Source organism: Vipera ursinii, assembly GCF_947247035.1.
Source record: "Vipera ursinii genome assembly, chromosome: Z".
NCBI lineage: Eukaryota > Metazoa > Chordata > Lepidosauria > Squamata > Viperidae > Vipera > Vipera ursinii.
The window spans coordinates 9,702,905-9,727,008 of NC_139517.1; the positions used below are offsets into that span (position 1 = coordinate 9,702,905).

Below are 24,104 nucleotides of genomic sequence, written 5' to 3' on the forward strand. Positions count from 1 at the left end.
CAAAAGCTGTTCAAGAACAAAAAAAGACAGTGGGGAGGCAGTGAGCTCTCCTTCATTGAAGATGTTTCAAGAGACGCTGGATGGCCATCCATGTAGGATGCTTAAGTAGTAGATTCTTGCACTGGGCAGGGAGTTGGATTAGATCAGGCATCTCCAAATTTACCAACTTTAAGACTGGCGGACTTCAACTCCCAGAATTCCCAAGCCAGCCAAGCTAGCTGGGGAACTCTGGCAGTTGAAGTCCGCCAGTCTTAAAGTTGCCAACTTTAAAGATGCCTGGAATAGATGGTCTCCTAAGTCACTTTCACCCTTTTTATTCTGTGATTCTATCTTTCTAGGAAATAGCTAGATTAGATTGAGTTATAGGGATTGCACAGAAAAATCGGGGACAACAGAGAAGGCAAGTGGAGTTGGCTGGAATGCTCCCAAGGACAAGAATGAAATTGTCTATTTTCTATCAGCATTCATTGGTTACTGTTTTGTCTTGTCCTAGAAGCTTGTTCAAGATGCATGTGGTTCAGACCTCCGATCTGAACTCCTGTGATGCTGTTGCCACTGATTTGAACTCCACCATCTGGAAGTCAAGAAAAGAATCACCTTTGTTAAAAATCAGGTTAAGTAGAGAAACATCTTACAGGGGTTGGCTGATTATATTTTGGGAAGAATTGCTTTTACTCACAGGAAACTGCAGGTGTAGAATGCCACAGGAATGACTGATTCTGCCTGGGAAATCCAATATCACCTTGGTGGGAGCCATAATATTGCTGGGGGAAAAATGTTCAGATTAAAAAAAGAAAGAAAAGAAATGGATGAGTGTGAATGGGAACTGAAAAGCTGACCATTGACCAAGATCACCTACACACTTATATCATCTTGATGACCCAATTTGAAATGGATTTTTTTTAAAAAAAATAAATCAGTTCAAAACTGATTCAATAAAGGAGAATATTCGTAGCTCAGGGTTGAAAGGACGGGTCGCTGGTGCTCTCTGAGCTTGCTTGTTTTCTTGCAGACACTTCATTACCCAAATTAGGTAACAGCATCAGGGCTACTAAGGAGTGCCACTTAATTATGGTTTATTTGATAAACCACAAAGGATTGAGTTCATGCAACATGCTAAGTAATCTCACCATTCCACCTTTTCAAGATCTTGCACGCTCTGTTTCAAATGGTGGATGTTCTCATTTAAAACCTCTTGAGATCTCATGTGGAGACCCAGGGATCCCATGAACTCGGATAACCTTATATGTGATTTCAGCCCTTTTTTAAATTTCCTTTTTACAGAGGATTGCATTTCCATCAGAAAGGATTGCTGCTGCATAGAACTGTGTTTCATCTAAATGAATTCTGTTGAAATACACTCTAATAAAACTGATTTCTTCTGTATCTTTGGGAGACCAGAAAGGGTAACAAACAATATTCTTTTTAAAGCTGATCTTTCAAGTAACACAGCATCCTTCTCACCACCAGCCACTGATCTCACAGAGTTCCCAAACTGTTAACTGTCACAAATGATAGTGCCTTCGATGCAACATTAAAGAAACCCTCAATATTCTGGCCCCATGTAATGTGCACAGTGTAGAACGATGAGAGAGAATTGGACCATTGGAATCATTCAGTTTAACAATGAAATCTGAGCTTGGGCACATATAATATGCACCGCTTATAAACAAAGAAAACTGAATTATGGGATCTATTGTTTATCACCTAATGCCATTTTATGCAACTTTCTGACCCATCCGTTCTCCAAATGTACAGATGGCCGCTGAGTCTAGAGGTATTTTGAAATCTAGCCAAAGCAAGATTGTTCCAGGAGGTGCTTGGCCCTTTGGTTTGTTTAATTAAATAGCTGCCAGGCACAAACAGCCAGAACTATTCTGTGAATGGCCCAAGTACATACTTTATTGCTGATCATCTATATTACAAGAATCTCACCAGACTATCCTTTGGGAAATGGCAGATATAGACCTAAGGGTTTGACCTCAGATGTTTCCCCTCTCCAAATTGACTCCAAGCCTCACCCTAGAGGGTTCCTCTCCTTCAGATGATTATACCCAGGGCTTTTTTTTCTCATAGAACGCTCAGAACAGAGTTCCGGCACCTTTTTTGGATGGAATCTTGTAGGGTAGACAAGGCGGATTGTATGACATGTGTGAGTTCCGGCACCTTTTTCTTTTACAAAAAAAGCACCATAACAGTACATAACCTGTTAAAGCTTCATTGATTTTAAAAACTGAGTGCACTTTTTCATACTCTGGTTTTCTTTTATCGTGTTGTACCCACCCAAAGACTTTTTGAATAGGAGCAAATTGGATGGATGAATGAATGAATGATCTAGTTTCTTGACAAAAGAAGCTATTAATCACTAGGGATCTGATTAGGATCACTAAAAATTAAAAAATCTTAAACCCATATATTCTCACTGGACCCATTTCCAGTAATTAATATGTCAATCCATCTAGCAAGGACCCAGATTGTTGGGGGCAATTAAGCTGACTTTGTAATAATGCCGCTTGGGGGTGTGTGTGAAAGCCCTAATAAGCAGGCATATACATAGAATGAAGGCTACTGCTAAGCTTGTAAGCCGCCCTGAGTCTTCGGAGAAGGGCGGGATATAAATGGAATTAAAATAATAAAAAAAGTTGTTTATATGCCAGGTGGTCCTTGTAAATAATGTAAACTGATTTTTTGTTTTCTTTGCCCTCCATGTTCATATCTCCTTTTGTGTCATGTGTAAACCAGAGAGCAAAGATTAACTTTAAAAAAAATGAACTGCAAGTTCTGCAGGGAAATTCCTTTGGCTAAAGAATGAGGTAATTGTGCAGGCTGCATTTGTGTGTATTTGTTTGTGGACCTTTGGGAGCACAAAATTGGTCCAGTGTTTCTGATTGAACAAAGCTATGGACTGTTTTCCCTAATGAGAGAAAGTTCCACGAAGCTTCAGTTTGGCCACCATAGAAGCAGGACACTGAACTATGATGCTTTGATCCAACAAGGACTCTTAGCATCTTAGTGTTAATATTCTGTGTCGCTATTTTGGAAAGAAAATGTTGGGGAATCAAATTCATAGAACCCTGGTGAAAGTAAGCAAGAGAGATTCAGAGAAGATCTGTTAAGGATGCTTCTCTCCATATTTCCTAATCTTCTTCCTGGTATTTCTCATTTACTTACCGGTGGATAATGATGGTATGCAGGATAATTTGGATATATTGGAGAAGCAAATGTATCTGAACGGGGCCGTTGCTTATTACCTGTTTAAAAAGGGAGTGGGGGAAGAGAAAAGGAATTAATACAACCCTTTTGAGAAGTTCTCCCAACTTGTTTGGAGAAGTGAAATTTCTCGCTCCTTTCCCACATGTGTTGACTTCAACATCCCTAATCCTCCCTGCCAGCATGGCCAAGAATACCATCTAAAGGTCAGGATCCTTAGTATTAATATTTATAAAGCAGTATTAGTACCACTTTATAAAGCCTTAGTAAGACCACACTTGGAATATTGCATCCAGTTTTGGTCACAATATTATAAAATAAGATGTTAAACTCTGGAAAGAGTGCAGAGAAGAGTAACAGAGATGATTAGGGCCCTGAAGGCTAAAACGTATGAAGAATGGTTGCAGGAATTGGGTATGGCTAATCTAAAGAAAAGAAGGACTAGGGGTGAAATGGTAGCAGTGTTCCAATATTTAAGAGCCTGCCATAAAGAAGAGGGGGTCAACCTATTCTCCAAAGCACCTGAAGGCAGGACAAGAAGCAATGGTTGGAAACTAGTCAAGGAGAGAATCAATCTGGAACTAAAGAGAAATTTCCTGACAGTGAGAACAATTAACCAGTGGAATGGCTTGCCTTCATAAGTTGTGGGTGCTCCATCAGTGGAGACTTTTAAGATGACACTGGACAGGTCATTGGTCTGAAATGGTATAGGGTCTCCTGCTTGAGCATGGGATTGAAACACCTCCTAGGTCTCTTCCAACTACTTTTGAAAATTTATCATAACTCTCCATCTTCCTCCACATCCTCAAAAAACTTTGATTCAGGTATGAGGTGGCAAACTACAACTGAGGTGTAGTTTGAATGAGGCCACAGATACACTTAATTTCAGTAGAGATATTCTGGCAACGGCCATGGCCATTACAATCATGGTAACAGAGAGTCAACCAAAGCAAAGATGCTAACAGCTATCCTTTGCTGATAGAGCAGATGTCTGTTTGTATATGCATCCACACCCACAAACACATGGTTGTGTGCATATAGTCATTTGTTCATTCTTCCTGCTATGGAACAAGTTCTGTTATACAAAGAATCTGCAAGCAAGGCCAGAGGTGATAATAGTTCCATGATGGTCTCACTGTGCAGGGGTAGCATGCCTGGTTTCATTCTGAGCTCCAGTGAGCAAAGATGAGTAGATCTTCCCAAACAAGACAGAAAAAGAATACCTCTGAGTGTGGTCCTTTGTGGAGTCTGGACCTCTGACACATGAGGGTTTTCCTGCTCTGTCCCTTCAGCTTTCTTGAAAAACAAACCACCAGACTAATTAAAAGGTGATCCCCTGCCCATGTCAGCCCCCTAGAGAAAACCTGTTCACATTTGTGCTTCTTCCTTCAATAGAAGGAACAGCCTCAGCTTCCTTTCCTGGTTCCCAGCCAATTACCATTACCCTTACAGGCTTGCTGTGACAGCTGTAGTCTTCAAAGGTGTTCTGTAATCATAGCCACCATTTTAGATTAAATTAAATAGGCTTGAGACAGCCCCCGGCATATTGAGCAAAGTTTGATTATTGTATATGATTGAACAAGAGCTTCAGCATATCAGTTTACACATAGGCCCTCTTGGTAGTGGTTCATGGGACATTAGTCACTCACTGTTTTCCATACCAATTCTGATCATGGGTTTGATCAGAATTGGAGGGTTTCCAGCTAGATTTGTCACTAGTTTGAATATCTGTCTCTGTGTGTCTCTTTGTCTCTCTCTCTCTGTTTCTCTCTGTCTTTTTTTTCTCTCTCTCTCTGTCTATCTGTCTGTCTTCTGGCTCTCTGTATGTCTGGCTCTCTGTCTGTCTGTCTCTCTCTCTCTTTTCTTATGAATGACTAGCTCATTCTATTCTACTTGGCATGAAAGATTAAATTAATAATTATATTCTTACATTCCTGTTACACATGCTTTTACTTCGGTGAAGGGTCCCAGACACTTTGTTCCTTAAAACGACTTTTGGTGGTATAGCTTCTGAAATGGGAAAAAAACAATGATTATACACCCTACTTATCCTTTATTTGTTGTAGCCATGGATTCTTGAATTAATCACAATGGTTGGCTCTCTCTATATCACCTTAAGACAAAATCATGGCTTAGAAACCACAATAGTTAAAGTCACACAATATGCTAATCTATAAATTACAGCCTTTGGCTCCGCACACTTAACTATAGAATGTTTTGGTCATGATTCCAGGTACTATCACTGATAAAATCTTTGACTTGTTGGTGCCACAATCAATTAAAAAAATACCACAAACTGGCTACAGCAATTATATGTCATTTGTAAACCACAGTGGTAGAATTCACACAACATGACTCAAATTAACCATGATGGTTTGATTCACACATTTTCCTAAGCCAAACCAGAGGAAACTCATTGCCAGGACCCACCCCAAACCACGTCTTAGGGGGACAAAACTCTTGGAGCCAAATCTAGTCCAAAAGGAATCTTTACTATGACATGCTTGGTTGTAGGAATACAAGACAGGACTTAATATTGTTCTACAAACTAAAACCTTATAAAGAGTTCCCAGTTCAACCCCCTCTTAACCCCATTTGGTCAGTCCCCCATCATTTACCTCGTATCATCCCTCTCGTGGGAAAAAGGAACTTAGGACCTTTTATGTTTATTGCTCTCTTCATTGACACAAGCCAGACGCTACCTACCCTAATCCTCCCTTTTGTTCCCCCAGTTCAAAAGGCTTCTCTTTTCCTTTGAAATGCCTAATACAGGCTCAATACACATTTGTTCCTTCCTCCTCGGGAGATGGCAGAATCCAGGAACGACGTTTTAAACATACATTTATGAATATGATATAAATGGATTCTGACATTATGATTTTGGGCGATATGTGAGAGGTACCTGAGTATCTTGCAGGCCTAATCAAAAGATTTTTAGATAGTCTTGATTTTGAAATATTAAAGATAAAATGTAACTGGCTTAGTAAAATTTATTCACATTCACTGGATCGTCTTCATGGTTTTCTAAGCTGGCAGCTTCCACTTCAATTTTTATTTAAGAAGCAAAGTGCTTTGAATCAAAATGCTAGTCACAACGACTGGATTCATGTGTCAAGATAAGCAAGAGTTTCATTCTACTTTACAGGCTGCATAAATTTGATCCATTGTACAACTAATTTTCAGGAAATTACACCACTGAAATGATCCTTGGTTCTTCCACCTAGGGTTTTCATTGAACAAATGCCCTTTATTCTCCACACAGTTTTGTTCTGGGGTCCAAATATCCCTGTTCTTTATTCATAAGTAATCCTTTTTTCACTAGTACTTCATTTTTTTTCTTTATTACAGAAAAAAATGTGCTAAAAAGAGGAAGAGAAGGAGAAATAATTCCAGTGGATCTCTTGACATCATCTCAAAGAGTTCTGGACTTTATAGCCCCTTCTTGATTTAGTCCATCAAGAGAAGAACAATATTGCATTGCTACGTTGAAAAACTGAAAGCAACAGACAAGCTGGCTAGTCATGGTCTCCAATGACATAGGCAAAAGCTTGCAAGAGCTCCAAGAAGAAAGTGCTGATGGGCAGTCTCTCTTTGCTCTCTCACACAAACAAAACAAAAGACACAATCAAATGGGGGTCTAGTCCAAAGCAACCATACTAGGCTACAAAAATATAAATGTCCACTAGCTGGCAGCAAGATGCATGAGAATCTCTAGCTCTTTGCTACCATCTAGAGGTTCTACTAATTTTTGCAGCCCAAATCTGCTTTACTAATGGGGAAACTGGCTGGATGCTATCAGTGATGACATAAGCAGTTGCTTACAGAACCTCAATTAGTTACTGACAGACCATTCTGGAAACAAGATGTCTATTGTGCCACAAGAGCCAGCAGTAACTGAGCAATCACTATGGTTCATTAATATTCAGATGTGAAATGAAGAGGCCATTTGGACAAAGTTGTTGGAAATGCTGAGCAGAGGGAATCTTTTGGGAAACATCTTCCCATTGTCCAATGAAATATGAATTATAATGCATGCTTGGATTCCAGATCTGTCTTCTATAATGAGAGCTTTTCACTTCAGTTGGACATCACTTCTTGTCATTCCAATTCAGGAAGGCCTGTGAATAATTTAAATTCAAGAGATTGGAAGGGCAAGTGTTCAGGAAGGCTGATGTGGAAATTTCCGAGACTGGCTTATAGTCAAGTTGGATCCTTTTTTTGGGTCAGAAGCCAAAAAGAGCATTAGCCTGTAGGAATTGCAATGTATGGGGTGGGGGTGAATGATGTATTGATGTCTTCAGAGCTCAGACCAAAATTATTGGTCTATCTTGGGGCATTTGTAGGAAGGGTTTGGGGTAAAATCCATTTGGAGGCCAAATGTTGGCCATGCAATCTAGGTTTTGGGGAGAAAACTTGGAATAATACATGTGGTGGGTTGCTAAATCTGGGTCTAGCTAGTGAAACAGAAAGAGGTGGGACCAAAAATGGAGAAAACAAAGGGGGAACTTCTTTAAGAGCCCTGCTGGTGCAGTGATTAAAGTGCAGTATTGCCGGCAAACTCTGCATTGGATCCTGATGGGGCTCAAGGTTAACTTAGCCTTCCATCTTTCCAAGGTTTGGTAAAATGAGGACCCAGATTGTTAGGGACAATATGCAAATAATGTTTTGACATTGTAAACTGCCCAGTGCTGCAAAGTGCCATGGGGTGGTATATAAGCCTAACTGTGGCACAGTGGTTAGAATGCAGTATTGCAGGCTAACTCTGCTGAAAGTCAGCAGTTTGACCCTGACTGACTCAAAGTTGACTCAGCCTTCCATCCTCCCGAGGCTGGTAAAAATGAAGACCCAGATTGTTGGGGTCAATATGCTGATTCTGTAAACTTCTTAGAGAGTGCTCTAAAGCACTATGAAGCGGTATAAAAGTATAAGTGCTACTGCTATTGCTAAAAGCTAAGCACTCAGTTTTGATCACTCATGCAACGATTACGAAAAGAGGCTTTTCAGTCTTCAGATCAATTTCCAGTTAATTAACTCCAGAAAAGCAGAAAGGCTACATGATCCCCCACCCCACCCTTTTTACATTACACTTGCCATTTTGCACAGGTGACATTTCTTCTAGGTGGAAAGTTTTAAAATTTTCTTCCAAACCATAGGTAGGAGAGAATGTTCGGTATTCTTCGGATCTCAAAGGGGTAAGACTGGCTCCCTTGGAACTCAAACCGGGGGGGACCTTGGCTTCTGTTCTAGAAGAATTCTCCTTCTGCATCTTTCAGAAGTGAAAAAAAAAGACAATTTGGCAAGGCAGGAAGAACACCCAGCTAAAGCGATCCTGAATGGAGGCCAGAGGTAAAATCCCCCCAGATTAGGCCCCAGAAGTGCTTTGCTAAAAGACAAATGGGCTCTTTTTGGGGGGGGGGAACAGTTGCCTTTTGGAAAAACACCTTTGGAAAAACAACCAACCATGAGCTGGATGGTTGAGAATCTCTGTAGACCTCCAGGTTAAGATGGTCCTCAAGTGAGTAATCTAAGGAAAGAGAATGTTTAAAAGGAGTCCTCTATTTCCATGAAATTGTCATGGACAGAGGGTATACAGAGGATACACCTGCCTTTCGTTTTATGATAGGCTGGCTGTCTCCCTGGCTTCTCAGGCTCCTATTTGATGCCTGGAAAGATCCTGAGGAGATCCCCTTTTGCGACCGTCTGACCAGCAAAGTCAGTGGGGGAGCCACCTTCACTTAAACAACGGTATTACCGACTTAACAACTGCAAGGATTCACTTAACAATTGTAGCACGAAAGGTGGTAAAACAGGGCAAAACCTCCCTTAACAAATGTCTGGCTTAGCCACGGAAATTTTGGGGTTAATTGTGGTCGTAAATTGAGGACCAGCTGTATTTATTTCACATGAGACAGAACTAGTGGTGGGATTCAGCCAGTTCGCACCACTTCGGCAGAACCGGTAGGCCCAGAATGGACTTCCGGAAGCAGCATCCACACAGAGAACCGGTTGTTCACATACTTGAACCCCATGACTTGACAGCACTATTGCTTTTGTAGCAAAATTGCCATTCAGGAAATATAATGGCATTAGAAAAAAAGAAAAGAAAAAAAATAGGACCAGGTTTGCATAGAAATACTTTGAACGGCAAAACTGGAGTGCTGCTGTCCTCTGGAGGCTTATCATAAGAATGCATTTTGTAAAATTTATTCTTTACCAAAATATCTTGGACTTCACGAACAGCAGGCCAAATTTTCCACTTGTAACAGGAATGCACGTCTTCCATTTCTTTGCTGCAGTCTGAAAAACAGGGACAAAAAAACAAGAACGAATAAAGGACCAAGGGAGACATTAATGCCTTTCTTCACCTCCCTCAATCTATGTTCAGATCGGAAATGGCTTCAAAGAATAATCCAATAATTAGTTCATTTAGTGACTGTTCAAAGTTACAACAGCACTGAGGAAAGGGACTTAGGACCATTTTTCACACTTACGACCGTCGCTGCATCCCCATGGTCACATGATCAAAATTCAGATGCTTGGCAACCGACTCATATTTATGATGGTTGCAGTGTCCCGGGGTCATGTGATCAGCTTTTGTGAACTTCTGACTAGCAAAGTCAATGGGGAAGCCTGATTCATTTAACAACTCTGTTACTAACTTAACAGCTGCAGTGATTCACTTAACAATTGTGGCAAGAAAGATTGTAAAATGGGCCAAAACTCACTTAACAACTGTCTTGTTTAGCCACAGAATTTTTGATATGGCCCAAACCCAAACGTATGAAAACACCTCCCCACCTGCATGCAATCAACACCCAGATGAGCATAGATTAAAACTAAGATTAACATCAGACCAACAATCAAGAAGTAAACAATACCCCAATCAAGGAACCACCAAACAAGCCAACAGTAAACATCCCAACTAAATAACCTCTAAGACTACCCCCACCAACCTTGACAGAGCAAGCCACTAGAATATAAAGTCAGAGCAAACCCCACTCCCCACTAGCATTGATGATGTTGCCTAGTTTGATTAATGAGACGTATGCAAGAAATCAACTAATCTCAGAGAGCACCAAGGAACCCTCATGACTAGAAGACCTCTGAGGTCCCTTCCAACTGTGTTATTCTGCTATTCTGCTATTCTACTATTTGGCTATTTGGTTATTCAGCTATTCAGCTATTTGGCTATTCTCTTATTCTGTTATTCATTACAGCTACCGAGAGACAGTCTACTTTAATGATGAACCCAAGTCAAAGTCCAACAAAGGGAAAGATGGTGGGCATATGTCTCCTATTGAGTGTCCTGTCCCTTCATAATAAGGGGTGGATTATGTGGGATGGCAACCACCATGCATCTCGCTTACCCCGGAAGCTCGGCCTTTGCCTCATCTCATTAGACCAACATCTTCTCATGAGATCAATCAAGTCTCCCAGCTTAAACACTTGATCAACCTGCTTCTCCAGATCTTCCGTCAGTGGCCTTTGACCTCGGGGAATATGCATCTTGATCATGGCACTCATGTTGGCATGGTGGAGATCTGGGCAGAGAATGGAAATGGAAACTGTTAATGGTATTTTTTTAAGGGGAATCACATAAGCCCTGGTGATTAGGCATCCATACAAACTCATTAAACAACAGGAACAAACAAGAAATATGGACAAAAGAAATGGAAGAGTGGAGATGAAAGGAAAAGAAATATTTCTTGTTGAGCGTCACCCTTCCCTCTGTCAATTCTCTCTCTAACTTTTTATCTGGGCAGTCTGGGGGTGATATTTCTGCAGGGAGGGTCAAAAAACTCAAGAAGGTAGCCATAAACATGCAATGCTCCTCAGAAAATTTAAAACAGTGTATGTCATGCTACCAACATAAACCAATCTAATCATTATTCCTTCCTTTATGTCACAGAATTGTAGTTTTTGGTGAGGAAAACCAGGAAATCAAAAAACACTCCCAAGAAATTATTACTCTGAATATTCTTTTGAGGATTATAAGGGAGCTTAAGTGAAATTAAGCAAACATAAATTTGCAGATCATGAATATGCTTTGCTGTCCTTTCCTTTCAGACAAGAATTACCAGTGGGTGAGGCTAAAGGGCATTGCACACCAAAACAACTAGACACACAGATAGTTTCCCCCTCCCCATACCATCACCTCTGATGAACACCTAATTCCCACAGCACTGGCTTAGGCCTAAAGATATTTACCATGTAGTAGGCTATATTGCTATTATCCTTCTCATCTTTCCTTGTACCTTCTCCTATTGGTATCTTATGATTTATCATATATTGTTTGTATCTGATAATTTATGGTTGTAACTATGATTTATGATTTATGACCTATCACCTTGTTGTTTGTATGTACACTGAGAGCTTATGAACTGGAGATAAATTCCTTGTGTGTCCAACCACCCTTGGCCAATAAAAACTTCTATTCTGTTCTCTTCCATTCTGTTCCATCCCACTCTACTCTACTTTGCTCTGCTCTGCTCTACTTCTATTCTATTCTATTCTATTCTATTCTATTCTATTCTATTCTATTCTATTCTATTCTATTCTATTCTATTCTATTCTATTCTATTCTATTCTATTCTATTCTATTCTATTCTATTCCATTCCATTCCATTCTATCCTATCCTATCCTATCCTATCCTATCCTATCCTATCCTATCCTATCCTATCCTATCCTATCCTATTCTATCCTATTCTATTCTATTCTATTGAAAACCCATTTTTAAAAATTTGAATTAAAGAAAACATGGTGGCTTCCCACATCCAATAGCTTTTCCCTTCTGTCACATTAAATATTCAAATATATCAGCAATTTTCAAAAGGGCTTTGGTTGCCATTCCTGAGATGCTATATTTTTGTGGATCTCAATCCTAAGTAACCCTGTTCGGCCAAGTCAAGAGTATCTGCTTTTTTCCTTTCATTGTTAGACAAATTGGGTAACATGAATGCTACTTCTGATAATCATGTTTCAATGGCATGTGAGAATGACTTTGGGAGACAGGGAAGAGATGCTACAAAGATAAGAGGAAGAGCCCTCGCTGCATAACGTACTATCAGATTTGCAAGATGTGTTTAGTGTAGCCTTACAATAAAGCAGAAATAGCCATCTGTCTGGTCTACCTGGGAAAGAATACATGCAAAATCTTGGACAAGCAGAAAGCAAAGCAAAGAATGACTTACTGTGGTAAGGTTCTTGACTGCTTAACACTGACCACATCAAGATGCCATAACTGAAAGTAAAAGGAAGTAGATCAGATTTCCTGGTGGTCTCCCATCCAAGAATTACATTTGACCCCATGTAGCCCATTCAGGTTGCCTAGGTGTTCTTTTCTCTATTGGGCGAACTTCAAATTCAGCCAAAAGGATAGAAAGAAAAAGAATAGTGGGCTGATCATAAAATGAAAAACTCCTTGTTATGGAAAGCCAGTTTTAGGCAAATAAAAGGGAGACTCATGAATAGATCTCAGATCCCCAGCTAGATCTTCTGCTTCCAAATGAAAATCAGTTCCAAACCAACTTTAACTCCAAGGTATGTGCATGGATTTAGCATCCCTTATTGGAACCTAGAGGCAACTCAGCTCACCTGTAGACATCCGTGCTGCGGGCTGGCTTGTAATTGAAATCAACAAAGGATTCAGGAGGCATAAACTCCAGGGTCCCACCACAGGTGCCCTCTTCCCCAGAACTGAGGTTATATTGCTGAGTAGTTCCTCGCCTGAACTTGGATAAACCAAAATCCGACACCTGAGCCAGAAATGAGGATGGAACATAAGCAGTGGCTAACAAATGCCATGCACATGGGTTACAAACAAAGTTAAATCATAATTACACAGGTTAGCAAATAGAAAAGTCTTCTCCTTTTCTCCATACTTCTGCTGATTTAAAAGCTACAGATGTACATTTTCAATCAACATAATACTAGCGAGTGACTAAATGAAGAATGCTGGTACATATTTACTGAATTTATATTCTGCCTTTTTCTTCAAGAGTCCAAGGCAGAAATGGTACCTTTTTTCCTGTAGACTTGCAAATTACACCCCTAAAAGGTAGGCTGATGTCCCAAAGAGTAGCTTTTGTCTTTTACTCACTCTTTCAAAGACAGCAAAGTCCACATTTTGGACAGAGAGGACCGCTGGTTTGAAAGAAGGGTCAAAGAGGCCATCTATGTCAAAACTGAACACCTGTCTCTAAAAGAGGGGGAGGGATATGACATCATCTATCTCCAGTCTACAACACAGTTCTTCCAGCAGTTCCAAGAAGTCTCCACACCCATTTGCACTGCACAGGTGACCCTGAGGAACCCAATAAAGCTCCAGGTGGCCTCAATTACTCTCTTAGAAGAATGCAAAAGACCAGTTGTCTGCAGAGATTATAAATCCTTCCATTCCTCACCATCCAGTCAGAGCTGAAGAAGCTTCTTAGATGAGAAGAGAAACATCTTCAAAGAAAAACAAGAAAGTCCATTTGCCTTGTGAAAAAGCATCTTTGGGACAACTATGACTTGGATCACTGAGAATCTCCATAGACATTTAAATAGGGTCATCTGAGAGAAGTGGCTCAGTGGAACATTGTCAGGCTCCAAACACCAAGAACAAGTTACTTTTAAGCAGTTTCCCTTATTGTTCCTCAGTTGCTTTACTTTGGAAAGATTCCTTCTGCAACTCCTTGCATCCTTAAAGGACCCATTTTCTCCCAACCAAACTATCTACATTTTGCTGGGTTTTTGGTCCTCTGGAATGCAGCCCCTCCTTACTGGGAATCCAGACTACATTCCATCACAAGCATCCATAGCTGAGGGTAGACTTGAACCAGAGTATCAAAGCGGGGGGGGGGGGGGGGGGAGGGTGAAAATGACAAAAGGATGATGGTGTATCATCATGACACAAGCTCTGAACATCTCTACATGCATTGGGATGTCACATGTATGTACAAAGCAAATGGTGGTTGCTTCACAATGGTGGAATGCTGCTTTTGTCATTTCAAAGAAAGCATACCATCCTGTGGACAGCTCTACTTGATAGCCATCTCTCTGGAATGTTGTAGTAATAGATTCTTAAAGTAGGACAGAGATCTCCAACCTGTCCGGTTTTGCAGTCTGGTGGGTGGAGGGAAGAGTGGATGGTTGCACATGAGTATCAAAGATCGTTTTTTCACGAGGCAACTGGACTTTCTTATTTTCCTTTGAAGATGTTTCACTTCTCATCCATGAAGCTGAAGAGCTGAAGAAGCTTCTTGGATGAGAAGTGAAATGTCTTAAAAAAAAAAAAACAAGAGTCCAGTTGTCTCCTGCAAAAGCATCTTTGGGACAACTGTGATCTGGGTGACTGAGAATCTCCATAGATGTTCTACGTGAATGGCCAGCAAGTGCTCCATTTGTGTGAGAGGCAGGCACACTTCTGTGGCCAAGGGACTGGGGACCCCTGAACTAGGAAGTGGGCTGGACCAGAGGAGTTCCAAATACTCCTCAAATCCTAATACTGTGAAATTCTGGGGGAGCCAAGAAGTGGGAAAACTTACCCGGACATGCAGTTCCCCATCAAGTAAGATATTGCTAGGCTTAAGATCCAGATGTAACAATGGAGGACTGAGATTGTGCAAGAAATTCATCCCCAGGGCTACCTCATACAGAATGCGGAAACGCAGGGCCCAAGGCATGGTGGGAACCTGACACATTAAGTGGGACAAATTGCCGTTCTCCATGTATTCCATCACCAAGCCCAAGCTGGGCACTATGGCTGACACCAAGGGAGCATCTGTCTGTATTTTGCCTACGAAGAGGCCAAAGAGTCGTAGAATGTAGGTGAAGCGGGCTTTGTCCATGGCACGGGCTTCATTCAAGAGTTCCTCTCGTGTGAAGGAAGTATTCCTGCAGGAAGTATAGGAATTTCAGTTCTGATTTCAATTCTGTTGGAGGATTATTGTGGGTGCAATGAAAGCAAGGTAATGTTAAGGAACAGCAGAGTTGATCTGGGGGAAGGGAGGAGCTTGTTATTAATTGAGGACTTGCAGAAAAATTTTCAAGATTGAAAGTACCCCCCAGTATAAGCCAGGTCAAGAAGCAAGTGCATTAGGGATTCCAATAATGCTATTTGTTGTAGCTCAGTAGTATAACAGAATCTTGAAAACTCTCCAAGTTTTTCTGTGTCCCATTTTAGTAGTAATCAAAATCAAATTGGGGTTATTTTGAGCTTTTTTTTCCCTCTCACACTCCCTTCATTCCCAGGCCTTACATCTTTTCTGTAAGGCCTCCTGTAAAAGTTTGGTCCTTCCTTATCCCCTTAGTGGCTTACTCATCCCTATACTGTATTCCTTTACATGAGATGAGGTTCATAAAGAAGTAATAATCAAGATCCTGAATTGGCATGGGAAACTTGGGGTTCTGATTGTTCTGATCCCTGATAGGATCTATTGGAAACTGTCCTCTTTGGATGCCTCTTGAGGAGGCATCCAAGTCAAGGGGTACTCTACAATTATCAAATTGCCCTCATGTCCTATATTTAATCACTTCCCCCACTGACCCTTTCAAATTTATGATACGGGAACAATGTTTGAAGATCTTTAGGGCCATATCAAAGGTTCTGAAGTCCATATATGATTGTGGGAGCTACAGATTATATATTTTTGTCAGGCAAGAAAAAGAAGAGATCTACCTTTCACTTTGCACTCAAACAACTTCCAAACAACCACTATTACCGGTTCAGAAACTTGACTGCAACATCGGTCCCCCACTCTTCGTGCCGAGCTCGGAAAATGTCCCCAAAAGATCCTCGACCAATGAAGGAGAAGTTCTTCAGGTGCTCCTCACTGATATGCTCACAGAAATCATTGGTAACAGCCATTCTTCTTAAACCTTCATCAGCCAGCAATGTTTGTGCCTCAGTAGTCCCGCACGTTAAAAGCTGTTTTCAAGAGACAGGAAGATAAAAATATAGCTTCTTTGGAACTGAATAAGACCATGATTGGCTTTGGAGTGCTATGCTGGGGATCACACCCCAACTGGGCCAGGAGAAGAATGTGGTCAGGGCCAGGGCAAACATAACCTCAGATTTAATGGAATGCATTTTTACATTCAGTTAAAATCAAAGTAAAGAATAGCTGTGATTTTTCATCATATGTTCTCCCCCTTCTCCAAACCACACAAGTTATGTTGGAAGGGATTTGGGGATCACACCTGAGGCTATTGGGGCCTACACCAAGACCAGATGTTCCCAGTTGAACATCTCTGATGTAGGTGCAAAACTCAGGAGAGCAAGGAGGACATGATGGTTTTGGCCATTTCCCAGCCTAATGTTGTCCAAAAATGCTGGGATTGGAACTTTATGAATTCCTAGTCACTCTGCTCGCTGGGGAATTCTGGAAGTTAAAGTTTTAGTGTATCTAGAAGATGGCAGATTGAGGCAGACTGCTATAAAGCTAAGCAACTTTCATATAAAGAATGGTGGTTAGAACTGGGTAAAGGTAAAGGTAAAGGTTCCCCCGCACATGTGTGCTAGTCGTTTCCGACTCTAGGGGCCGGTGCTCATCTCCGTTTCAAAGCCGAAGAGCCAGCGCTTGTACGAGGACGTCTCCGTGTTCATGTGGCTGGCATGACTAGACGCCAAAGGCGCACAGAACGCTGTTACCTTCCCACCGTAGTGCTCCCTATTTTTCTACTTGCATTTTTACATGCTTTCGAACTGCTAGGTTGGCAGAAGCTGGGACGAGTAACAGGCGCTCACTCTGCTACGCGGCACTCGGGATTCGACCCGCCAAAATGCCGACCTTCTGATCGACAAGCTCAGCGTCCTAACCCACTGAGCCACCGCATCGCTAGAACTGGGTATGTCTAGTTTAATGAAAAGACAGACTAAGGGTGACATGATAGCAGTGTTCCAATATCTCAGGGATTGCCATAAAGAAGAGGGAGTCATTCTATTCTCCAAAGCACCTGAAGGAAGAACAAGAAGTAACAGATGGAAACTAAACAAAGAGAGAAGCAACCTAGAACTAAGGAGACATTTCCTGACAGTTGAATGTTCCAACACTGGAAGTTTTTAAGAAGAGACTGGACAGCCATTTGTCTGAAATGGTATAGGGTTTCCTGCCTGAGCAGGGGGTTGGACTAGATGACCTCCAAGGTATCTTCCAATTTTATTATGATTATGATTGTGATTGTTGTTGTTGTTGTTGTTATTCCAATGGAAGAACCTTGCCAATCTTGCCACTAAATAATAGACTTTCCATTGCTCAAAGCATTACTTTTACTTCTTCTAACCTAGTGTCCCCCAAATTGGCCCTTCTAGATGGGAATGATAAGAGAAGCTCAGCATTTTCATTCATTCATTTATATGCCACTTTTATTAGTTTCACAAATAATTGAAGGTGGTGAACATATCCACCATGCCTGTCAAGCACCAGAGAAATCAGAAGATCCAGGCAGTTCAAACGGGCCTAAAGATTTATTGCAAGCTTAATCTCTCTGCAAGAATCTGAACTACCAATGGCCAAAGCAAATTGGCAGTAGATAAAAGGAATTCAAGGTAGGCTAGATTTAGATCTCTTATGGGTACGAAGGGATTCATGACTGATGACACATTTGACCCTTCCCTCAGGCTCAGGCTGGTCATCTCCTACAATATCTTTCTTCTCCTATTTCCCCCGCAACAACAACATTGTGAGGTCAGTTGGTCTGAGAGACAATGACTGGCCCATGATCACCCAGCTGAATAAGGTGGGACTTGAACTCATGTCTCCTGCTTTCTAGCCTGGTGCCTTACCCTCTAGACCAAACCGATTCTTAATTTTAAGAGGTACCAATAAAAGGGAAACCCCATTTCCATCATAGCATCAGCATTTGGAACTTCTGGGAGGTTATTGGAACTGGGGGCTATATTTGCACTATAGCTAAGTTGTGCCCCCATAATAGAGCTATTCCCAGGGCTTGCTGGTCGAGTTAAAATGGCACCTCCGGGGTGCCTGGCACAGATCATACATTCTAGTCCTGCTATTGGGAATATAAAGATCTACCACTCAGAAACAGTTACCTAAGGGAGAAGATTTCTTGTGTGCTAAACAGAATCTCATTATTTTAATTTTATCACAAAATATTAAATAATATGTTTTGGTTCCCCAGGTATCTACAAAATGTTGTTTATTGCTGCCCTGGAATTTGGAGTTACTTCTGCAATAACAAGCCTTCTTTTGCCTAGTGATCAAACAGAATGTGATTTGCTTATGGCTTAGCATATTATTCATGCTAAATAATTGTGGGTCATTTAGTAAATCAGGGATCAGCAACATGGTTAACCCAGGCATTCCTAAACTAACAGCTTAAAACCAAATAAAAATCTTGTAAGATTTTAGGGTTGCCTAATAATAATTCAGCCTTTAAACACACACAAGCACAGAGAGAGGGGGGGGGGAGAGAGGGAGAGGGAGAGAGAGAGAAAAAATTGGTGCATCCATTCTATCACACAAAATTGCACAATTGTTATCTCTACCTGAAGAAGTTGCTGAACTTTGCACGGGAAACATGATTCTGGAGTGGATACATTCTTATTTTAAATAGGCCCAACTCTGTAAAGAAGCCAAGTTCAATTACTACAAATATTAATAGGATTAATACAGGCACACAAAGTGAAAGATAAGTATCATCTGAATTAAGAAGTCCCTCTTATTAAACATCTTGAGAACTTTTCAGAGAACTCGCCTAACCCAGGGCAAATTTGATAGAAATAAAGCTGGTTTTGCAGGCAACAAACCTTTACATTTTGGAAAAGCCATCGTTGGGATTAGAGATATTAGTGTGTTACTCCTTGCCTCCTCAATCCCTCCTGCTGATAGTTTCGGGGGGAATGTTCACTGCACACCTTTTAGACTCCCTGCATGGTGTACAAGTCACCACCCACTTGTCCTCCTTTACTTCCTACTGGCCCAATGGGCCAGTGAAATGTAATTGGGGTGGGGTGGGGCAGACAAGAGGACAGGAGTGAGAGGGCAGGAGATTCCCCCAGCTGACTTCCTCCCACTATGGGAAACTGTAGATTGACTTGAACCCCAAGGCACTGAGTAGACTAGCTAAGGTGGTCCAAAAGTCACTCATTTTGATACTCTTCAACACCGTGGACAGAATGGACCTTTTGGCTGCAGTCACAGCCAATCTGGGATAAGAGACACAATGCGTGGAGAAGGTTGACTTCTCTTCCTTTTTTTGGACTGCCCACCCAGAACACTCCCTAAGCTTGTGTACCTTTTTCTGTCCTTGTCGACTTCTTTCTGGCTGGAGAGATCTAACTTCAGGCCTTCACCGACATCTCTGGCTTAATTCCTCTTTTCTTCCTGTCAAGAATGGCCTCCTTCTCAAGGCTTTCTTCCTCTCCCTCCTCCCTCCGCACATACTTTCTCTTTCACAACCTTTCTGTGTTTTCTGAGTTCCTTCCCTTCACAGACCTCCACAGAACCATAGAGTGCATCCCTTTCAAAAGTCCTGAATATAACTCATTTCACCAGTGGTGGTGACGGTAGGGCAGATGACTTCAACCTCGGCCTGATGAATGAGATTGGAGGCTTCCTAACTTGAGGAAGCAAAAGCTTGTATGGGATGGAAACTGTGACTTAGAGGTAGAGTTCTGTAAGAAAAAGAAGATTGAACAGCAATGCCCATGCATCTCTTATAAGAAACACACGAGTATAGCCAATAGCCATAGTGATTGGGAACATGCTGTAGACCAACACTTTTGGAACACACTCAGCAGGGGATGAATGGAACTGGAAGTTTGGAATACAGCTTTTGGAACAGTTCTGAACCAAATCTGCTCCCAGGTTGTTCAAAAACAGAGAAGTGGAAGATGGATTAATTTAGACTACTGCAACGCTCTCTACATGGGGCTGCCCTTGAGGACCACCCGGAGGCTTCAACTGGTGCAGAATGCGGCCACGCGAGTTGTGATGGGGGCCTCCCGATACTCCCATGTAACACCTCTACTCCGTGAGCTGCATTGGCTTCCGGTTGCCCTTCGGGTGAGATTCAAGGTGCTGGTGATGACCTATAAAGCCCTAAATGGCTTGGGTCTGGGATATTTGAGGGAACACCTCCTGCCAGCATCAAGTTCCCTTTGTCCAGTGCGCTCACACAGGGAGGGTCTTCTCAGGGTGCCGCCGGTAAAAGATTGCCGGCGGATAACACCCAGGGGGAGGGCCTTCTCTGTGGGTGCACCTGCCCTCTGGAACCAGCTGCCCATGGAGCTTAGGACCGCCCCTGATCTTTGTTCATTCCGCCGGGACCTGAAGACCTGGCTCTTTGAGCTCTCCGGCCCAGGCTGAGAATTTTTAACTGGGGTTTTTATTTTTAGGGATAATTTAATCTTTTTTAATTGTTTTTTAACTTTTGTATTTTGTATTGGTTTGGTTTTTAAATACCCTGTAAACTGCCCTGAGTCCTTCGGGAAAGGGCGGTATATAAATTTAATAAAATTAAATTACCGTATATACTTGAGTATAAGCCGAATTTTTCAGCCCACTTTTTGGGCTGAAAAATTCCACTTCGGCTTATACTCCAGTCAACAAAAAAAAACTTACCGAGGACTTGTGCGCGGCCGAGGCTTTGGTGCTTCCGGGATCGCCCGCACCTCTCCCAAGCCACCGCCGTCCGAGACCTGCCGAAGTTTGGGGAGGTTTGGGGAGGTGCGCGCGCACCTCCCCAAACTCCGCGCCTTGCCTGCCTGCTTCTTTCCGCAGCGGAAAGAAGCAGGCAGGCAGGGCGCGGAGGAACGGAGACTTGCCGACGTTTGGGGAGGTTTGGGCGTCTCCCCAAACCTCGGCAGGTCTCCGTTCCTCCGCGCAGACCTGCCGACGTTTGGGGAGGTTTGGGCGCCTCCCCAAACCTCCCCAAACCTCGGCAGGTCTCCGTTCCTCCTGCCGACCTTTGGGGAGGTTTGGGCGCCTCCCCAAACCTCCCCAAACCTCGGCAGGTCTCCGTTCCTCCTGCCGACCTTTGGGGAGGTTTGGGCGCCTCCCCAAACCTCCCCAAACCTCGGCAGGTCTCCGTTCCTGTTTGGGGAGGTTTGGGCGCCTCCCCAAACCTCCCCAAACCTCGGCAGGTCTCCGTTCCTCCGCGCAGACCTGCCGACGTTTGGGGAGGTTTGGGCGCCTCCCCAAACCTCCCCAAACCTCGGCAGGTCTCCGTTCCTGTTTGGGGAGGTTTGGGCGCCTCCCCAAACCTCCCCAAACCTCGGCAGGTCTCCGTTCCTCCGCGCAGACCTGCCGACCTTTGGGGAGGTTTGGGCGCCTCCCCAAACCTCCCCAAACCTCAGCAGGTCTCCGTTCTTCCTGCCGACCTTTGGGGAGGTTTGGGCGCCTCCCCAAACCTCCCCAAACCTCGGCAGGTCTGCGCGGAGGAACGGAGACCTGCCGAGGTTTGGGGAGGTTTGGGGAGGTTTGGGGAGGCGCCCAAACCTCCCCAAACAGGAACGGAGACCTGCCGAGGTTTGGGGAGGTTTGGGGAGGTGCCCAAACCTCCCCAAACAGGAACGGAGACCTGCCGAGGTTTGGGGACGTTTGGGGAGGCGCCCAAACCTCCCCAAAGGTCGGCAGGTCTGCACGGAGGAACGGAGACCTGCCGAGGTTTGGGGAGGTTTGGGGAGGCGCCCAAACCTCCCCAAACAGGAACGGAGACCTGCCGAGGTTTGGGGACGTTTGGGGAGGCGCCCAAACCTCCCCAAAGGTCGGCAGGTCTGCACGGAGGAACGGAGACCTGCCGAGGTTTGGGGAGGTTTGGGGAGGCGCCCAAACCTCCCCAAACAGGAACGGAGACCTGCCGAGGTTTGGGGACATTTGGGGAGGCGCCCAAACCTCCCCAAAGGTCGGCAGGTCTGCGCGGAGGAACGGAGACCTTCCGAGGTTTGGGGACGTTTGGGGAGGCGCCCAAACATCCCCAAACAGGAATGGAGACCTGCCGAGGTTTGGGGACGTTTGGGGAGGCGCCCAAACCTCCCCAAAGGTCGGCAGGTCTGCGCGGAGGAACGGAGACCTGCCGAGGTTTGGGGACGTTTGGGGAGGCGCCCAAACCTCCCCAAACAGGAACGGAGACCTGCCGAGGTTTGGGGACGTTTGGGGAGGCGCCCAAACCTCCCCAAAGGTCGGCAGGTCTGCGCGGAGGAACGGAGACCTGCCGAGGTTTGGGGAGGTTTGGGGAGGCGCCCAAACCTCCCCAAAGGTCGGCAGGAGGAACGGAGACCTGCCGAGGTTTGGGGAGGTTTGGGGAGGCGCCCAAACCTCCCCAAAGGTCGGCAGGAGGAACGGAGACCTGCCGAGGTTTGGGGAGGTTTGGGGAGGCGCCCAAACCTCCCCAAAGGTCGGCAGGTCTGCGCGGAGGAACGGAGACCTGCAGAGGTTTGGGGACATTTGGGGAGGCGCCCAAACCTCCCCAAAGGTCGGCAGGTCTGCGCGGAGGAACGGAGACCTTCCGAGGTTTGGGGACGTTTGGGGAGGCGCCCAAACATCCCCAAACAGGAACGGAGACCTGCCGAGGTTTGGGGACGTTTGGGGAGGCGCCCAAACCTCCCCAAAGGTCGGCAGGTCTGCGCGGAGGAACGGAGACCTGCCGAGGTTTGGGGACGTTTGGGGAGGCGCCCAAACCTCCCCAAACAGGAACGGAGACCTGCCGAGGTTTGGGGACGTTTGGGGAGGCGCCCAAACCTCCCCAAAGGTCGGCAGGTCTGCGCGGAGGAACGGAGACCTGCCGAGGTTTGGGGACGTTTGGGGAGGCGCCCAAACCTCCCCAAACAGGAACGGAGACCTGCCGAGGTTTGGGGACGTTTGGGGAGGCGCCCAAACCTCCCCAAAGGTCGGCAGGTCTGCGCGGAGGAACGGAGACCTTCCGAGGTTTGGGGACGTTTGGGGAGGCGCCCAAACATCCCCAAACAGGAATGGAGACCTGCCGAGGTTTGGGGACGTTTGGGGAGGCGCCCAAACCTCCCCAAAGGTCGGCAGGTCTGCGCGGAGGAACGGAGACCTGCCGAGGTTTGGGGACGTTTGGGGAGGCGCCCAAACCTCCCCAAACAGGAACGGAGACCTGCCGAGGTTTGGGGACGTTTGGGGAGGCGCCCAAACCTCCCCAAAGGTCGGCAGGTCTGCGCGGAGGAACGGAGACCTGCCGAGGTTTGGGGAGGTTTGGGGAGGCGCCCAAACCTCCCCAAAGGTCGGCAGGAGGAACGGAGACCTGCCGAGGTTTGGGGAGGTTTGGGGAGGCGCCCAAACCTCCCCAAAGGTCGGCAGGAGGAACGGAGACCTGCCGAGGTTTGGGGAGGTTTGGGGAGGCGCCCAAACCTCCCCAAAGGTCGGCAGGTCTGCGCGGAGGAACGGAGACCTGCAGAGGTTTGGGGAGGTTTGGGGAGGCGCCCAAACCTCCCCAAAGGTCGGCAGGAGGAACGGAGACCTGCCGAGGTTTGGGGAGGTTTGGGGAGGCGCCCAAACCTCCCCAAAGGTCGGCAGGAGGAACGGAGACCTGCCGAGGTTTGGGGAGGTTTGGGGAGGTTTGGGGAGGCGCCCAAACCTCCCCAAACAGGAACGGAGACCTGCCGAGGTTTGGGGAGGTTTGGGGAGGCGCCCAAACCTCCCCAAACAGGAACAGAGACCTGCCGAGGTTTGGGGACGTTTGGGGAGGCGCCCAAACCTCCCCAAAGGTCGGCAGGTCTGCACGGAGGAACGGAGACCTGCCGAGGTTTGGGGAGGTTTGGGGAGGCGCCCAAACCTCCCCAAACAGGAACGGAGACCTGCCGAGGTTTGGGGACATTTGGGGAGGCGCCCAAACCTCCCCAAAGGTCGGCAGGTCTGCGCGGAGGAACGGAGACCTTCCGAGGTTTGGGGACGTTTGGGGAGGCGCCCAAACATCCCCAAACAGGAAC

At 44.8% G+C, this 24,104-nt stretch overlaps 1 protein-coding gene across 2 annotated transcripts; it reads right to left on the reverse strand.

Annotated features, from left to right (window-relative positions):
• Window positions 1-226: 226 nt before the first annotated feature.
• LOC310649343 (receptor-interacting serine/threonine-protein kinase 3-like) lies at window positions 227-19,539 on the reverse strand. 2 transcript variants are annotated; one of them, XM_083377710.1, is made up of 13 exons: window positions 19,451-19,539; window positions 15,916-16,121; window positions 14,740-15,088; window positions 12,806-12,966; window positions 12,403-12,452; window positions 10,578-10,751; window positions 9,425-9,507; window positions 8,302-8,476; window positions 5,141-5,220; window positions 4,434-4,506; window positions 3,172-3,251; window positions 680-764; window positions 227-574 (listed from the first exon to the last, which is right to left on the reverse strand). In XM_083377710.1, the coding sequence occupies exons 2-13, from the start codon at window positions 16,059-16,061 to the stop codon at window positions 465-467; spliced, it is 1,566 nt and encodes a 521-aa protein (XP_083233836.1). In that variant the 5' UTR covers window positions 16,062-16,121; window positions 19,451-19,539; the 3' UTR covers window positions 227-464. The 2 variants fall into 2 exon arrangements, with proteins under 2 accessions (XP_083233836.1, XP_083233837.1); XM_083377711.1 differs by lacking the exon at window positions 19,451-19,539 and having other exon boundaries at window positions 15,873-15,979.
• Between the last annotated feature and the right edge of the window lie 4,565 nt (window positions 19,540-24,104).